Here is a 13,975-nt window from a genome sequence, read left to right as displayed (position 1 = left end):
CACCAAAATAGACAAGCAACTACACCAGACGACCTCATTCACCTTGAAAATCTCAATTCAAACACTGAACTACAGACTCCCCTAACTCTAGCTGATGTCAAGACAGCTCTCATGGGCACTCGTCGTAGAGCCCCTGGTGCGTCTGGCATTGGACATATCCTTCTTAGACAACTCCCTGCCTCTATCATTACTGCTATCACTAACCTATTCAACGCCTCCCTTGCCTCTGGATACTTTCCACTCAACTTTAAGTCTGCCACAGCCGTTCTTATTCCAAAACCTGGGAAACCCCACACTGACCCAAAGAACTATAGACCCATCAGCCTTCTAGAGACACTTGGCAAAGTCTTTGAAAGGCTGATCAACCAGAGACTTAGAACCCACCTTGAACACAATGACTTACTCACTAACAAACAGTTTGGATTTCGGCCTCACCGGTCCACTCACGACGCCTTAAACATCATGACTAACTACCTCAGTATCAATCAGCACCAAAGACTTAAGACTGCACTCATCACTAAGGACGTTGAGAAGGCCTTTGACACTGTTTGGCATGACGGCTTAAAATTCAAACTATGCAACAACTTTAATCTTCCGCTTATCACCACCAAACTTCTTTCGAACTACTTAGACAATAGGACAATGCGAATTAAGTTCCTCCAACAACACTCTGACTACTTCAACTTACACGCCGGTGTTCCCCAAGGTTCTGTTCTTGCCCCAACACTCTACATCCTATACATAAACGACATTCCTGACCCTGTTCATCACACTTCATTAACCATATGTTATGCTGATGATGTCTCTCACCTTGTCACCAGCAACACCATTGATACACTAACAAACAGAGCACAAACAGAACTTGATGTTGTCACTGAGTGGGAGTACAAATGGCGTATAAAAACCAACTCCAGCAAATCTAAAATCACCTACTTTTTCTGTAAAAGAACTATTCGCCCAATTCCTCTCAAACTCTATTCATACACTCAAAATCCTACTTACATCTCTGTATCTCCCTCCTCCACAGTCCTGGGACTCACATTTGATCGACAACTACTCTTTCACACACACATAACACAGAAACATGCAATAGCTCTTCAAGCCATGAAGAAACTATACAGACTTAGATTTGCAAAACCTGACACAAAAATGCACCTTTACAAAGCACTTATTAGACCTCTCCTAACATACGCTCCACTAGCTCTTTCTCTATCTGCACGCACTAACAAAATAAAACTTCAAAGAATACAGAACAGAGCACTAAGATGGGTACTCAACACCCGATGGCAAGAGTTAAATACCAGTCAAAGTCTCCATGAAAGTACTAACATTCCTGCCCTAAATACCTACTGGAAAACTCTATCAGACAAACAAATCGATAGACTACTCACTCATCACGAACAACACATTGATTTTCTCCTACACACTCTCAGACTACCACGAAACAATCATGACCTCTTCTCTACCATCCATGATCCTCTTCCTAACTCTGTATTTCGTTAAACTTTAGCTCTCAACACCCAGCATCCACTATCATTACATATTCAGCTCTCAACAACCAGCACAAACAATCCGTAAAAAAGTTCAGGCCTGACGCTCTTGAGCCAATCACTGTGATGTTGTGAGTTTGTGATGTCCCGGTGTTGTCACTGAAAACACCCGACTGAGTCCCTGCCTCGAAAGCCGCAACCTAACGACACGCAGCTGGGTTTAGCCCTGGCACTTTTTCTCTTACAAATCTTCTTCCTCTCACCCCCCCTTATCTTCTTCTGTCCCCACTTCCAAGCTCGCCCCTATGGGCATCTTCTCCTGTATTATTCTGATTCTGATTCTGAGACTCGTCAGAGAGTACTTTGCTTTAAGAGGTCAGACCCCACCCTGATCCGGTGCATTAAACCGGTAAGAGACGGGAGACCTCTTAAGGAAAGTGCAACCCTCTAGATCAGGCTCTCCTGCACCCAGCACTGCCGGGTGGGTAAACATTAGGCAGCAACGATTAGAGCCATGATCTACCGAATCAAGGTACGATTCAGAGGGAACCAGGTTCCTACTCGATCAGAGATATCGGATTTGATCACCACTACAACCAATGTTGCACCCCTGGACGTCGTACTCAACGATGATGGACTCCCTCAACTGCTGTTCAGCAGTGCCGAGGCCGTACAACGCCTCTTTAACCCCATTCACCTCACTGCTCTCGAGGAGGCGCACATGTTCCTCACCCCACCACGACACTACCTCGCAGCCAGGACTGTTTTCGTAAGGAGAGTGAGCTCCCTCATCTCCGAAAAAGCTACCACCGACGTCGCCACCAGCATAACCGAAGACAACCCTTCCTTGACTGCAGTCACCGTGAGAAGGTATCTGTTGTTGAAGAAATGTCTGATGTTCACCTGAAGGATTGTGATCCCCATTATTGACTATGAGACGGAAGTGTTTGTTTGGCTGTAGTGCCAATGTTATTACATTCGGTTTGGTCGCTTCTGTTTGTGGAGGTGGGGGGAAAAGCTGTTGAGCCAGGTATCTTGTTCCTGGTTCCGGTCGGGGATTGGTTGGGGTTGGGGTTTTCCATACGTTGCTGTGCCATTGAGGGGTCTTCGGTGTCACTGCTGTTCATGATGTCGACATCCGTGGTGCTAGAGTCGCTCTCTGGTGGAGAGTTGTGGGGGCTGCTTGCCCTTGCTCCGTCCACAGGGGATGGGGTTCGGCTGTAAGTGTTGGTCCTAGGCCTCTTGGTACAGCGTTGTGTGGAATATCTTGTTGTGGGGCTGCGGTTTTTGAAGCGAAAATTCCTAGGGCCCCGGATGGGGTTCCGTATGGCAAGGGAATTTGTAATAGCTTTGAGGACGATCCTATGTGGGATTGTTTCAGGAAGGGTGGACATAGGTGTTTGCCAGGTTGTCGGGGTGGAGGGGCCGGGGTTGTTCAGGGAGTTTGGAGTCTCCTGGGTGTTGGTTGAGGCCTGGGGGCGAGGAGTACTAGGGTTGGGGTTGTTGGGTTGTGCTTGGGTCTGGCCGGCGGTTGTTGTGTTGTTAGGGGTCAAGTAGGCAAGCGAGTCCTCGGACATATGGACAGGGGGCAGGCCATTGTCTTTCCTAAGTGAGTTCCAGAAACCTAGGAGCTTCACTGGGTTGTCTGGAAATTGGATTTGTGCAAATGTTAGGAGTTCGGCCCCTAAGCTGGGCATAGGGTCGGGGTTTGGTGCAAGAGAGTTAGGTGTTGGGGCCTGTTGTGTATGATTCTGGGTTTGCTCTGGTATAACCGTGGGGTTATGGAGATGTTGGGTGCTTTGGTGTCCCCCTTGGACCACCGACTGGGCCTGTTGTTGGTTAGGGATGCCCCAGGCATTTACTGGTGGAGGAGGGGCAGGGATGGTAATAGCTGCCTGTTGGCGGGCTGCTGTCTCCGTTTCATGCAATTGCTTGATTGCCTCTTGCCTGCGAGGACAAAGATGCGAGATTGCAATGTGTGGACCATTGCATAGAGCACATTTGGGTGTTGGGTTTGTGCATTCCCTGTAGCTGTGTTCCCCTGTGCACCTGCTGCACTTGGGGGTTCCATTGTTACATGCATTGGAATAGTGGTCATACTGAAAGCATTTGAAGCATTGCTTGAGCTTGTAAAACCTCTGTGGGTTGATTTTGTCAGGTTCAGCCATGATGCCAAATGCAGAAAGGCCTTGTGTGCAGACTTGCGTTGCTTGCTCCGGTGAAGCCAGAGTAAGTTTCAGTACTTGGTTGTTGCGTTGGGTTGTGAATCTGTGGGCCTGAAGTATTTTGACATCCCTGTTTTTCCTCTCTATTTCTGCAATTATTTCGTCATTTGAGTGATCCATGATGATGTCATGGATCCTATGTACAAAGATGGTGCGTTGGGCTTGGAATTCGGCAGGGGGGTAGACAGTGATATTCTTCTCCCTTAGTTTGTTCATGGTGTCTGACGAAAGGAGGTCTGGGAGGTTTGCATTGGGTACCAACAAGATGGCTCCATTCGTTATTTTGTACACATTTTTGTAGGTAATCTGGGTGGCCTCGTGAACCACCTTAAGTAGTTGGGCTGGGGTACGAACCCGGCCAGATTCGTCTGTGAATCTGACTTTGGTCGCCATAGCTTGGTGGGCCAGGCAGCCTAATCTAATCTATACTATGGTGGGTGCTGTGAAGTGTCCAGGTAGACTAAGTGGATGGTGGGTGTTATTTAGGCCGAGGCCTCTAACTTCTAGTTGCTAGGCAACTAGAACTACTAGACAAGGTGGTAATTGAACCTAACGATAGCCTAAGCCTGCTACAAGGCTGTTAGATGCCCGATCAAACCTCCGCGAGAATTTCAAGAACCCGGTTTTGGCTACTGCTCGGGAATGATCGTTTGGAATGGCGAAATACAAGAGGTAGAAACAGTTTAGAAAGACAGCCTTATTCACACCTTAATTCTATGATTAGTAGGTTATGCATTGTGTATTGTGTGAGTGTGTGTGTGGTGTGACTTGGTACAGGCAGGGAGAGAATGGGGAGGAGAGGGTGGGGAATGGGGGGGGGAGGGGGTGTGGGATGAAGGATGAGGATGGGTAGTTATTTTATTAGGACATCATACTGCTGTAAGCGTCAGTAGAGCTAGGTTGAGACACAGTACAGGTGCCCCGGCGTGTCTTGACGCCGAGAGAGCTTGTAGTCGACTGGCAGTGAGTGAGGCTGGCTGCTACGCGGCCGGCCGGCTGTGATTGGCTCGCTGGCGCACCAATCCTGAGTGAGGTGGGCGGAGCCAACGCTCAGATTCTCCTGTAGGTGGCGGGAGCTCCTGGGAGCACGTCTGCTCACGGCGGCTGCTGGCTGCGTAGTTGCCCTTACGCAGCAGACGGTGAATTCTGCCCACGGGGAACTGAAGTCCGGCCCTGCTGGAGCGAGACTTTGACTTGCCCTTCACTTTGCCTCCCTTGCCGCGTCCTGACATTGCTGCTGCTGTTGTGAGTTGGTTTGTGGTGTCTTGGTTTGGTTTGATGTCCATAGGGAATGGAAAGGATGGGGGAGGTAGAGGGATGGGGAGATGAAATTCAGGAAGAGGATGCGGGTGTAGAGAGAGAGGAGGTTTGAAAGTTCGGTGGCCTGTCCACCATGGGTTGACATTTTTGTATGTGTTGTTTGTTTGCGTATGTGTTATGTTGGGTTGTCAGTACATTGGCTGGGGGGGCTAGTGTTTGTGACCTTGTTGGTGTCCTATAGCACTAGAGCCGATGGAGTTGGCTGAAGGAGGCTAATCTTAGAAACATCAGGGTAGTTACACTTCTGCCGCCACGACAAATGGTTTTTTGGTTTTATATTTTTTTGTAGGTGTTTTATTTATTTATATATTTTTTTTTTTTTTTTTTTTTTTTTTATTATTATTTTTTTTTTTTTTTTTATTTATTTATTTATTTTTTTTTTTTTTTTTTTTTATTTTTTTTTCTTTTTTTTATTTTATTATTTTTTTTTCTTTCTTTCTTTATTCTTCATTTGGTGTAGATTGGGTCCGGGATGGGCCACTCATCTGGATCGTCTGGCAGACCGCTTAGTATCTGAGGGCTTGGGAAGGCCTCATCATGGATATGTCTGATCACTTTTTGTTGGAGAGTGATTCTTCTGGTTCTGTGTGGTGGTTCGTGGATCTCGTAGTCGCTGGTGGTGTTTTCTGCTACGAAGGGATCTTCTGGGTCTGGGACATACATGTTCTTCATACGGTACAGCTGTCTTCTGGCCAGGTAGCTGAGCCTAATGTTCATTGGCTTCATGTTGAGCGTCTCATGGATCAGGTCAGTTCTTACCCTGTCCCTCAGAGTCAGGCCCTCAGCAAAGCGAAGTGCTTTGTTTTGTACTCGTTGAATCTTCAACATGTTGGATTTGTTGGTGAGGTTCAGGGGAACGTAGGGGTATTCCAAGCCAGGCCTTATGATCATTCTGTACAGGTGGAGCTTGATGTGGGATGGGGCTTGGTTGAAACGGAAGAGCCTCTCCAGTGAGCCCCGGGCCATCGCTGTCTTCTGGGATACGTACTGGGAGGAGTTGAGTAGCCTGTTGAAGTTGTAACCGAGCACTGTGTTGGAGTTTGAGATGGCTATGGGATCACCCCTGATTCTTATTCCCCCCTCATTTTCAATAGAGAAGGCCATACAGCCGACAGTGCTTAATTGGATCTTTTCTGGGTTAGTGGTGATCCTCCATTTCCTTTCCCAGTTAGCAGTCCTTGCTAGTTCTACGTTTGCCTTACGGGTTACAGTTGCATGCTTGGCCGCTTGGATGCTAGGGTTAGATGTTATTACGTGTGTTACGTCGTCCGCAAATTGTACGATAATGGTGTCCCTATACTCTGGTTGGGGTAGGTCATTTACAAAGATGTTGGGGCATAAATGCCTGGGGCATCCCTAACCAACAACAGGCCCAGTCGGTGGCCCAAGTGGGCCACCAAAGCACCCAACACCCCCATAACCCCACGGTTATACCAGAGCAAACCCAGAATCATACACAACAGGCCCCAACACCTAACTCTCTTGCACCAAACCCCGACCCTATGCCCAGCTTAGGGGCCGAACTCCTAACATTTGCACAAATCCAATTTCCAGACAACCCAGTGAAGCTCCTAGGTTTCTGGAACTCACTTAGGAAAGACAATGGCCTGCCCCCTGTCCATATGTCCGAGGACTCGCTTGCCTACTTGACACCTAACAACACAACAACCGCCGGCCAGACCCAAGCACAACCCAACAACCCCAACCCTAGTACTCCTCGCCCCCAGGCCTCAACCAACACCCAGGAGACTCCAAACTCCCTGAACAACCCCGGCCCCTCCACCCCGACAACCTGGCAAACACCTATGTCCACCCTTCCTGAAACAATCCCACATAGGATCGTCCTCAAAGCTATTACAAATTCCCTTGCCATACGGAACCCCATCCGGGGCCCTAGGAATTTTCGCTTCAAAAACCGCAGCCCCACAACAAGATATTCCACACAACGCTGTACCAAGAGGCCTAGGACCAACACTTACAGCCGAACCCCATCCCCTGTGGACGGAGCAAGGGCAAGCAGCCCCCACAACTCTCCACCAGAGAGCGACTCTAGCACCACGGATGTCGACATCATGAACAGCAGTGACACCGAAGACCCCTCAATGGCACAGCAACGTATGGAAAACCCCAACCCCAACCAATCCCCGACCGGAACCAGGAACAAGATACCTGGCTCAACAGCTTTTCCCCCCACCTCCACAAACAGAAGCGACCAAACCGAATGTAATAACATTGGCACTACAGCCAAACAAACACTTCCGTCTCATAGTCAATAATGGGGATCACAATCCTTCAGGTGAACATCAGACATTTCTTCAACAACAGATACCTTCTCGCTCTGGAAGTAGCCAGACTTAACCCAGATGTAATCTTACTCAATGAAACAGCGGCCAGACAGGACCAGCACATCTCCATCTGGGGATATTCCACCAGGGAAGTCAACAGGGGTAGGTTCAGTGGGGTGGCAATACTAATAAGAAGAGGACTCTCCTACCGCCCCATCCTCGTAGAAGACGACAACTTTCTTGCAATAGAACTCACCACTTCACACGGCCCCCTCATCGTCTGCACCGCATATCTACCACCTAGACTGGCCTACCTCCCCTCCATCCCTCTGAACAAGCTGCTCGACAGGAATCTCCCCACTATCATCGCAGGAGACCTGAATGCCCACCATCAGGCCTTATTCAACGCACCTGCCAGGCCAGACCTCAAGGGCAGGCAGCTCTTCAATCTAATGCAAAACCGGGACCTCTCCTTCCAAGGCCCCCACTTTAAGACGTTCTTTGCGGGCAACCAGAGGGGCACCCCTGACATAGTGCTGACCAACAGAGATTGTGACCTGTTCCACTGCAGAGTAATCCCAGGCAAGAACGTGGGGTCGGACCACATCCCTGTGGTCACATCCCTCCAAGCAGCCCCCTTCAGATATGTGGCACCACCCAGGCCCAGACTGGGAACCATACGTGCCCGTGAATATGACACCTTCCTTGCTGACGACCCCATCATTGAGTTCGAGAACCTCCCAACCCAAACAATCGACCAAGCAGTAAACACCATCCACAACCGGATCCAGCTTGCAACCGAGGCCACTTGTGAAATATCCACCACAAGGACTTACCACCAATATAAGCCGACCCGAGAAATCAGAGGCAAAATGAATGAGTACCAGCGAGCCTGCCAAAGCCACTACCAAACTGGCCAGCCACCAGCGTTGACCCTACAAACACTCAGAAGGGAAACCATAGACCTTACGCTGACCCACAAGAGCCACATTTGGGGAACCCTAGTGAGACAGGCCAACCAGTACAAAAGGGAGCCGGGTACTTTCTGGCGCAAGATCAGACAGCTCCTGGGATCAGTTAACCCCAGCCTCACCCACCTTGTACACACATTCCTTGACGAAGATGAAGAGGAGCAGCAAGAAAAAATAGAAGACCCACAGGATCAGGCTGACCTCATGGGCGCAGCCTGGAAAAAGACACTCACAGCTTCAAACAGCAGAGCCTTCAACAACACTCACTTTAAACGTGTCAACCAATGGACAACAGAAAATGCCGCCTCCCTTAACAGCACCCCTCTGATTGACCTGACAACCCTAGAAGACGACCACCCTTTAACAAGACCCATAACTATGCTAGAGATGAGAGGAGTCATCAAAAACACCAGAGATAAGGCCCCAGGACCATCAGGGATCAAAGCGCTGCAGATCAAACTTCTACCAGGCAATCTTATGCAATCCATACTCAACCTATTCAACGCTATGCTGGCATCGGGTCACATTCCTGTAGCATTCAAGTCAGCCAAGATGATATTCATTCCCAAACCCAAGAAAGACCCCCACCAACCTGGTGGGCAACTACCGACCAATCTCCCTCTTAGACACGATAGGCAAGTGCTTTGAAAAAATCATGTCAAACCGTCTTAACTACTACATGGAGTACAACAACCTCTTCACAGAAAAGCAGTTTGGCTTTCGAGCACATAGATCAACCCAGCACGCAATTAACATCATCTACGACGCCGTAAGCTCAATTCGAAAGCAAAAACAGGTAGCTTTGATTGCAACGAGGGACGTACACAAGGCCTTCGACAGCTTGTGGCACGATGGTCTTGTGTACAAATTAGCAGACTTACCAGCGCAAAACTGGACCCTCCTCAGGCTGATCAGAAATTTCCTTAAGAATAGGCAAGTTACCCCCAGCTTCAAGGCAAAAGAGGCCGCAGCCTTCACCCCAACAACTGGAGTCCCCCAAGGATCATGCTTGAGCCCGGTTCTCTTCAACATCTTTGTAAATGATTTACCCCAACCAGAGTATAGGGACACCATTATCGTACAATTTGCGGACGACGTAACACACGTAATAACATCTAACCCTAGCATCCAAGCGGCCAAGCATGCAACTGTAACCCGTAAGGCAAACGTAGAACTAGCAAGGACTGCTAACTGGGAAAGGAAATGGAGGATCACCACTAACCCAGAGAAGATCCAATTAAGCACTGTCGGCTGTATGGCCTTCTCTATTGAAAATGAGGGGGGAATAAGAATCAGGGGTGAACCCATAGCCATCTCAAACTCCAACACAGTGCTCGGGTACAACTTCAACAGGCTACTCAACTCCTCCCAGTACGTATCCCAGAAGACAGCGATGGCCCGGGGCTCACTGGCGAGGCTCTTCCGTTTCAACCAAGCCCCATCCCACATCAAGCTCCACCTGTACAGAATGATCATAAGGCCTAGCTTGGAATACCCCTACGTTCCCCTGAACCTCACCAACAAATCCAACATGTTGAAGATTCAACGAGTACAAAACAAAGCACTTCGCTTTGCAGAGGGCCTGACTCTGAGGGACAGGGTAAGAACTGACCTGATCCATGAGACGCTCAACATGAAGCCAATGAACATTAGGCTCATCTACCTGGCCAGAAGACAGCTGTACCGTATGAAGAACATGTATGTCCCAGACCCAGAAGATCCCTTCGTAGCAGAAAACACCACCAGCGACTACGAGATCCACGAACCACCACACAGAACCAGAAGAATCACTCTCCAACAAAAAGTGATCAGACATATCCATGATGAGGCCTTCCCAAGCCCTCAGATACTAAGCGGTCTGCCAGACGATCCAGATGAGTGGCCCATCCCGGACCCAATCTACACCAAATGAAGAATAAAGAAAGAAATAAAAAAAAAAAAAATAAAAAAAAAAAAAATAAATAAATAAATAAAAAAAAAATAATAATAAAAAAAAAAATATATATAAATAAATAAAACACCTACAAAAAAAATATAAAACCAAAAAACCATTTGTCGTGGAGGCAGAAGTGTAACTACCCTGATGTTTCTAAGATTAGCCTCCTTCAGCCAACTCCATCGGCTCTAGTGCTTTAGGACACCAACAAGGTCACAAACACTAGCCCCCCCAGCCAATGTACTGACAACCCAACATAACACATACGCAAACAAACAACACATACCAAAATGTCAACCCATGGTGGACAGGCCACCGAACTTTCAAACCTCCTCTCTCTCTACACCCGCATCCTCTTCCTGAATTTCATCTCCCCATCCCTCTACCTCCCCCATCCTTTCCATTCCCTATGGACATCAATCCAATCCAATCCAGACACCACAAACCCACAACAGCAGCAGCAATGTCAGGACGCGGCAAGGGAGGCAAAGTGAAGGGCAAGTCAAAGTCTCGCTCCAGCAGGGCCGGACTTCAGTTCCCCGTGGGCAGAATTCACCGTCTGCTGCGTAAGGGCAACTACGCAGAACGCGTCGGTGCTGGCGCTCCTGTCTACCTGGCAGCCGTCATGGAATACCTCGCTGCCGAAGTTCTGGAGCTCGCCGGTAACGCCGCACGTGACAACAAGAAGACCCGTATCATCCCACGTCACTTGCAGTTGGCCATCCGCAACGACGAAGAACTCAACAAACTTCTGTCTGGCGTAACCATTGCACAGGGAGGTGTTCTTCCAAACATTCAGGCAGTTCTTTTGCCAAAGAAGACAGAGAAGAAGTAAGCACTTCTGCCACCCACCACGACAAATACCATAACCAGGCTCCATCCGGAGCCACACACACTTTAATAAAGAGATTCAAGTAGACAATCAACTTTCAAACATTAATAATAACATTTATATTGATTTCATTTGGAATGTGTACATAATAAACAAACAAAACAAAATTATAGGGGATATTCAGCATCACTTGGAATATTAACCAATCATATAAATCCAATATATATTTTATATTTTACTTTAAGCGACCAATTCATATTCTATCAATTTTTAATCATACAAATGAACAAAAGCAATTCTTCACTAGACGTAATGAATGAATAAATGATCAAGGTTTTAATGTGTTTCATGAATATATATATATATATATATATATATATATATATATATATATATATATATATATATATATATATATATATATATATATATTAATACTTGTGAACCAGAATATGTTTGAGCAGCAGCGATCGTGCCATTGGCCGAAGTGCAACAATTCAAATAATTTAAAGGGCCTGCTCGGGTATATAAGAGAGGCTGGGAGAGTGGGGCCGGTGGTGGGTGATGGGTGATGAGTGATGGTGTGGTGTAGTGTGGTGTGGTGTTGTTAAGAGTTGATTTACGGCCAGCCAGCCAACTGCAGCCAAGGCAGGGCAAGGCAAGGCAAGGCAAGGCAAGGCAAGGCAAGGCAAGGCAAGGCAATAACAGGACAGGACAGGACAGGACAGGCCAGGCCAGGCCAGGCCAGGCCAGGCCAGGCCAGGCCAGGCCAGGCCAGGCCAGGCCAGGCCAGGCCAGGCAAGGCCAGGCAAGGCAAGGCAGGCAGGCAGGCAGCCAGCCAGCCAGCCAGCCAGCCACTCCCACTTTGTATTTACATGCATTCAATTTATATTCAAACATTATATATGTTAAGGGCCTTGTTTTAGTGTTTATTTTAAAAATGACAAACATCGAGTCGTTTTACCAGTCCTTTAGCGTTAACGGTGATGCATTTTAAAACTGAACATAAATCGCCTTTTCTGGATATATCAAATATCGAATCCGCTTAATGTGCCTACAATTCAATCATTCAAAAAATACATAATTTACATCATGCCTTTTCATAGAACAGACAATAAGATTTGTACATGCAAAAAAAAAAAATCCTTTAAGTTATCAAAACAATGTGAGAGAACTTTAGTTTTATAACTAAAGTTGCACAATTACACCAACTCTTTGGTGGCTGGGTGGTAAGGTATGTGGCTGGCGTTTTGGAAGTCGCGAGTTCAAACGACCCAATGGGAATAATACTTTTTTTTTTTTTGCCATACAATCTTCCTAATACTATTATGTAGGTGTGTGTGTGTGTGTGTTTTTATTCATTCTTTGGTTTTATAGATGACATACATATTGACTCCTTTTACCGGTCCTTAATTAGGCTCTGGGGAAGCAATGGTGGTGGTGGTGCATTTAAAACTAAACCAAAAATCACCAGTTCTGGACGCGTCAAATATCATATCCGCTTAATGTGTCTACAACCTAATTACTTAAAACTACACTATTTAATTCATTCATATCATGTGCATATTGGTCATTATGCTCATACAACCGACATAACAATTTATTTTCATTATTAGAATCATACATTTCATCAAGTAATACAGATACAAAGAGATTTTCTTTCTGAGAAGACCGTTAGTATTGGCTTGCAGGCAGGCAGGCAGGCAGGCAGGCAAGCATTTGAGGGTTATTATTTCGCCTGTTGATTGGGGGGAGGGTTGATGTGTTAGGGGGTTTTCGGTTAGGTGTGGTGGTGGTGATTGGTGGTGGTGGTGGTGATTGATGGTGATTGGTGGTGGTGGTGGTGGTGGTGGTAGTAGGTGGGAGGGGGGGGGGAAGGGGAATGATGGTCTGTGGATTCCTTCTCCGTACCCCTTACATATAAGCAAAAATATGCCTTCCTGTGGGTATAGAAACATTAACACAAATTATATCAGTAACTGATATTGTAGCCTTTCAAACAGAAAAGATTTGTACATACAAATACTTTCAAATTATCATTTATTTGTGGAAATGGCATTTACGTCATTAAATTGATACCTCAGCATCAAGCTAGTGTCCTGCAGCAGTGGTCCAGTGGTAAAGTGTATATAAGTGATGCGTATTCTTGGAGTTGCGAGTTCAAACCCGGATTAAGCTATATATATATACAACATGTTTTGTTTTGGTTGTTTGTTTTTGTATAAAGCCTCACACAATATCTATATTAAGCGAGTTTGTTTTAAACATGACATACATATTAATTCATTTTACCAGGCCTTATTCTACACAACTCCGTGAATTTCCCGTGGAGCCAGCCATTCAAACAAAAACAAACGAAACAAAACAAAAAACATTATTGCCAACAGCATTTGGTGTTCCCAGGCGGTCACCCATCCAAGTACTAACCAAACCCAACGTTGCTTAACTTCGCTGATCGGACGAGAAGCGGTGTTCTCAACGTGGTATGGCCGTTGGCATGAGACTGCCTACACATTGTGGCTAATAACCAACTCTATTTAGTCATCACGGCAGGATACGGACCTGCTTGTGGTGTCTTAATGGTAATTGTATCCTAACATATTTTTGTCTCCTTGGCATGGATATTTAACATCGTTTATTCAGTCTTGGGTTTATGTTCTTTCGCCATTTACAGACATTTTACATCTACCTACTTCCTCAGCCTGCCCTGCCAATTTCTAATGAATTTGTGGATTTTCTTTTGTGTGCTCATCTGCTCTTCAGTTTTTTTATGATATTTGTCTCATCTGTCCTGCTTTATGATACTTTTACAAAGAACATGAACAAATGCTTCTATTTTAGAGAAGATATGGGATCCAGGTTTCGGAGCCGTAAAACCAACCGTCGTGATTGGTGGACGAGTTGCCAGGTTGCAGC

At 46.6% G+C, this 13,975-nt stretch overlaps 1 protein-coding gene and 1 non-coding gene across 2 annotated transcripts; one reads left to right on the top strand and one right to left on the bottom strand.

Annotated features, from left to right (window-relative positions):
• The first annotated feature begins 10,672 nt into the window (after positions 1–10,672).
• Positions 10,673–11,132, top strand: LOC123749913 (histone H2A). The gene has a single exon (XM_045732037.2). The coding sequence runs from the start codon at positions 10,691–10,693 to the stop codon at positions 11,060–11,062; it is 372 nt and encodes a 123-aa protein (XP_045587993.1). The 5' UTR covers positions 10,673–10,690; the 3' UTR covers positions 11,063–11,132.
• A 2,305-nt stretch (positions 11,133–13,437) lies between these two features.
• Positions 13,438–13,556, bottom strand: LOC138360754 (5S ribosomal RNA). Its single transcript, XR_011226620.1, has one exon. It is a non-coding gene; the product is annotated as a 5S ribosomal RNA (ribosomal RNA).
• Between the last annotated feature and the right edge of the window lie 419 nt (positions 13,557–13,975).

The sequence above is a fragment of the Procambarus clarkii genome, unplaced genomic scaffold, assembly GCF_040958095.1.
Source record: "Procambarus clarkii isolate CNS0578487 unplaced genomic scaffold, FALCON_Pclarkii_2.0 HiC_scaffold_116, whole genome shotgun sequence".
NCBI classification, from domain to species: domain Eukaryota; kingdom Metazoa; phylum Arthropoda; class Malacostraca; order Decapoda; family Cambaridae; genus Procambarus; species Procambarus clarkii.
This window is presented reverse-complemented; position numbering and strand designations above follow the sequence as displayed.